The sequence below is a fragment of the Sorghum bicolor genome, chromosome 3 (genome assembly GCF_000003195.3).
Source record: "Sorghum bicolor cultivar BTx623 chromosome 3, Sorghum_bicolor_NCBIv3, whole genome shotgun sequence".
In the NCBI taxonomy this organism is placed as follows: Eukaryota; Viridiplantae; Streptophyta; class Magnoliopsida; order Poales; family Poaceae; genus Sorghum; species Sorghum bicolor.
The window spans coordinates 67,208,862-67,213,680 of NC_012872.2; the positions used below are offsets into that span (position 1 = coordinate 67,208,862).

Genomic DNA, 4,819 nt, shown 5'->3' on the forward strand with positions numbered 1-4,819 from the left:
GATAACAAGTTTAGTCATATGTTATTCGGATACATATGCTCTGGGATGAACTAGATGAACTAGACTAAAAATTACTGTCTTTTAGTCCATCCGTTTAGATGGACTAGAACTAAATATATATGATGATATGGCGGCAGGACAGTCATTGTAAATACATGAGAGAGCGAGTGATAGAGAGGGGGCCCAGCAGATTGCTTAGCCAATGAGATTGTGCTTCAGGTAGATCATCGGATAAAATTTAGTGGAAAATCCATCCGGCAGCTCCACTTCAACAAACACATACAGTTCCAAGCAACGTACGGCACTGTTTGGCTACCTTGTTTTGTTTGTGTTCGCACGCTGGTCTTCTTAAAGAATCCCCAAATCACAACGAAGAAAAAGGCAAAAAGGCATGCACGTAGATAAAGATTGACGCAGAGGGGCCATGGTTAGCTTCAAAGGCTCACAAAACACATAGAAGTCGACAAAATAAAGGTGCACGCAGAAGGGTAAACAGTGGAAGCCGATCTTTGATAAGAAAGGTGTCGTATGGAGTTTATTGCAAGCTGACAGAAAAGGTCAACTTAAAGCGAGTGCTCCATATGTTCCAATTAGAATTGATATTTCACCTTCTTGTAATGATTTCTTGTCTGAAGTAGTAATTTGTTATAGCTTCATCGGTGAAAAGTGGACCGGGAGTAACGTACTCGCTCATCCCTATTTAATTGTTGTTGTTGATGTACGTGTCATAAGTTTAACTTGATTTGTAGAAAATATATGCAGCATTTATAACTTTAAATAAAATTATTAAAAAACTAAATTTAAAGATCTTTCTAATAATACTAATTATGTACCATAAATATTAATATTTTTTTAATATATATGTAATTAAAGTTGTTTCTCAAAGCGTAAACAACGGTTATTTAGAAACGGAGGGAGTATAATTCTACATACATGTCTATTCTGAGCTCATTTATTATTTGTTACTAGTGATATACTCCTTCCTTTTTTACATTCGTATTAGGTTTACCATAAGTCAAATATTTCTAACTTTGACCATCCATTAAATACAAATAGTCATATGATTTCACAACATTATTATTAAGTATTTCTTATAGTAAATCTAAAAGTATAAATTCTATATTACAGCCAATATAATTTTTTTAGAATTAATTATCAAAGAAAGTAATATTTGAATTAAAACGGAGGGAATAGTAAATCGCTGAAAACATATCATAGCTAGTTCATTACTAGGAAATTGTACTTTTGCAACCAAAGATACTGCAACAAGCACTTGAATTCTTATAAAAATCTAACCTCTTTTGTGTAAATGAGGAAACGATTCTTGTTTGATTCCCACTAACCAAGTTGTGTTTTACCCATTCGGCTATCTAGGAGCAATTCTCACGACCTCTCAAGTCATTTGCTGTCTATAATATCATGAAGATTGCATACGGAACACCCTATCAGTTGGCATATGACAGATATGGATCACCCTTGCTCTGAATTCTATAGCTAGCCACTGTTGGAACTGTAGTAAACTAGCAATGCAGTATATATATTGAGCTGTGATTTGCTGAAAACATTGTTTTTACCCTAGAATTTTCGGTATACTATCAAAGCCAATCTGCCCCCGTTGATTTTATGTCAGGCTCCGACACTGCTTGTAGTAAGGAACAACTAAACGAGGAAAATGAACAGGCTTTCAACTCAACCAAACCCACATGCCAATAAAGGGCCTTGCCGAGAGGCAGAGCTAAAGCCTAAAGAAGGAGCAACGAGCTAGTGGCCCAAGGACAAGTTTTTCTATTTGCTTCCACCAACTAGGCCAACCACCACCGTGCTGTGACCTCCTACCATGCAGGCCACGAACCAGGGCGGCGGCCATCATGGCGCCTATATAGAACCCAGCACTTATTCCATAGCAAAGTGCACACCACTTCACTTGCTTCAAAGCGCAAACACACATAAGAAGCAGGGCGGAGCGGTTGTCATCAGAGAATGGGCTCGCGTCATGGCCTCCGGCGAGGCGGCCAAGCCGCTGCCGTCTTCTCCGCATGTCCCTTCCTCGCCTTCGCCGTCCTCCTCGCCTTGCCGGGCCTCGCAGCCGGCGACACCCATTACTACACGTTCAACGTACACAACTACATACTCTCTCGCGCGCGCACGAGTATTGGTGGCTCGCACTTAAGTTCTCACTAGTATTGGTGCGTGCCACGTAGTACTCATGCGCTTGGCTTTGATTATTTGTGCGGTGCAGGTGCAAATGACGAACGTGACACGGCTGTGCGTGACCAAGAGCATCCCGACGGTGAACGGGCAGTTCCCGGGGCCGAAGCTGGTCGTGCGGGAAGGCGACCGTCTCGTGGTCAAGGTTCACAACCACATCAACTACAATGTCTCGTTCCACTGGTAAGCAAGATCGTATCATCGTCAGGACGACGTCGACATAGCAGCACTCTGCCGCCGGCGTCTCCACTGGCCTGCGTGCGTGCGTGGAACATGGTACATGCATGTGATCGATCGATGTACTCATGTACGTATTATTGCAGGCACGGCGTCCGGCAGCTGCGCAACGGGTGGGCGGACGGGCCGGCGTACATCACGCAGTGCCCGATCCAGGGCGGGCAGAGCTACGTGTACGACTTCACCATCACGGGGCAGCGCGGGACGCTGTGGTGGCACGCGCACTTCTCCTGGCTGCGCGTGCACCTCTACGGCCCGCTCGTCATCCTCCCCAAGCGCGGCGAGGGCTACCCGTTCCCGCGCCCCTACAAGGAGGTGCCCATCCTCTTCGGTCGGTAACGTAACGCCTCTCTGCTCGCTGGGCTAGTCTGCATCAATCCCTCACTCTGGAGGAGTGATCCGAGGCGTCTGGACGGGGAAACCTTTTGGTAATGTGTGAATTCTTTGCAGGTGAATGGTTCAATGCGGACACCGAGGCCGTCATCAACCAGGCCCTGCAAACTGGCGGCGGCCCAAACGTCTCCGATGCCTACACCTTCAATGGGCTTCCAGGCCCGACATATAACTGCTCCTCTAAAGGTAACATTTCCTTTCTTCAGAAGGACTAAATTAGGCCCATTGCTTTTACTTCTATTTACATGTTGTTTTTTTTTAAAAAAAAAAAGTAATGGGATGAAGATCAAGAAAGCCTTATGATTTTTGCATCAAAAACAGACACGTACAAGCTGAAGGTAAAGCCCGGGAGGACGTACATGCTCCGGCTCATCAACTCCGCGCTCAACGACGAGCTCTTCTTCGGCATCGCAAACCACACGCTCACCGTCGTCGAGGCGGACGCCAACTACGTCAAGCCATTCACCGTGAACACGCTCGTCATCTCGCCGGGGCAGACCATGAACGTGCTCCTGACGACGCCTCCAAACCCGGCCTCCCCGGCCTACGCCATGGCGATCGCGCCCTACACCAACACGCAGGGCACGTTCGACAACACCACCGCGGCCGCCGTCCTCGAGTACGCCCCGACGACGACGACGCTGCCGCCCTTGCCCCTGCCGGCCCTGCCGCTGTACAACGACACCGGCGCGGTGACCAACTTCTCGCGCAACTTCCGCAGCCTGAACAGCGCGCAGTACCCGGCGCAAGTGCCGGCGGCGGTGGACCGGCACCTGCTCTTCACCGTGGGGCTCGGCACGGACCCGTGCCCGTCCAACCAGACGTGCCAGGGCCCCAACGGCACCAAGTTCGCGGCGTCCATCAACAACAACTCCTTCTTCCGGCCCCGGACCGCGCTCCTCGAGGCGCACTACCAGCGCCGCTACGCCGGCGTGCTCCTCGCCGACTTCCCCACCACCCCGCCGCACCCCTTCAACTACACGGGGACCCCGCCCAACAACACGTTCGTGCAGCACGGCACCCGGGTGGTGCCGCTCAGGTTCAACACCTCCGTGGAGCTGGTGCTGCAGGGCACCAGCATCCAGGGCGCCGAGAGCCACCCGCTGCACTTGCACGGCTACGACTTCTTCGTCGTCGGACAGGGGTTCGGCAACTTCGACCCGGTGAACGACCCGCCCAACTACAACCTCGCCGACCCCGTGGAGCGGAACACCATCAGCGTGCCCACCGCCGGCTGGGTCGCCGTCCGCTTCCTCGCCGACAACCCGGGTAATCTTTACGCCTGTGGACGATCCGTCTGACATGCTGCATGCTCGCACCTGTGCTGACTTTGGTTGCGTCGTCTGGCAGGGGTGTGGCTGATGCATTGCCACTTCGACGTGCACCTGAGCTGGGGCCTGTCCATGGCGTGGCTTGTCAACGACGGCCCGCTGCCGAATCAGAAGATGTTGCCCCCGCCATCCGATCTTCCAAAATGCTGATGACTGATCGTTCATCATCCGAGGGGGGGTAGATGGGCATTTAACAAGGTTTTGGTGCACGTCTGCGTACTTTCTTACGATGTTTGAAACAATTTGGTCTGGGATATTTAATTGCAGTGTGCCGATTTTTGGCAAGTGCTTGGGATTTTGCGGTCCGCTTACAAATCCCTCTTTTGAAACATAATAAAATGTAACAATGTTTGTTCTCCTGTTAATCTTTTCTTAACCCCTTTCTGAACATTCAGCACTGGTGTGCTCACATTTTTTTTTAGATATATATAAGGTATGGTGTGTTCACATGGTCAAATACAAACGATGTCGGTATGTCATGAGTTGTGTTACTAATCCTAGTGTTATTTTTTTATGTCTCTGTATTGAATATCTGAATCCATCTGGCAAAAAAAGTTTGATGCCAGTATACCCGGCCGTATATTATATTTGTTACCTACCACAATGGGACTAACTGAACAATTGGAGTACATGAACATCATGCTGCCATT

At 49.1% G+C, this 4,819-nt stretch overlaps 1 protein-coding gene across 1 annotated transcript; it reads left to right on the top strand.

Moving 5' to 3' along the window:
- On the top strand, positions 1,920 to 4,549 carry LOC8060081 (putative laccase-5). The gene is made up of 6 exons (XM_002456577.2): positions 1,920 to 2,115; positions 2,240 to 2,391; positions 2,532 to 2,776; positions 2,896 to 3,024; positions 3,160 to 4,107; positions 4,189 to 4,549. Exons 1-6 carry the CDS (start codon positions 1,981 to 1,983, stop codon positions 4,317 to 4,319), a joined length of 1,740 nt encoding a protein of 579 aa, XP_002456622.1. The 5' UTR covers positions 1,920 to 1,980; the 3' UTR covers positions 4,320 to 4,549.

What these genes read in the sequence shown, in the direction of transcription:
- LOC8060081 (XM_002456577.2), top strand. Translation starts at nt 1,981, where the DNA reads ATGGGCTCGCGTCATGGCCTCCGGCGAGGCGGCCAAGCCGCTGCCGTC. An exon ending in TACAATGTCTCGTTCCACTG is followed by an intron (nt 2,392 to 2,531) that starts GTAAGCAAGATC and finishes GTATTATTGCAG; the next exon opens with GCACGGCGTCCGGCAGCTGC. An exon ending in GGAGGTGCCCATCCTCTTCG is followed by an intron (nt 2,777 to 2,895) that starts GTCGGTAACGTA and finishes AATTCTTTGCAG; the next exon opens with GTGAATGGTTCAATGCGGAC.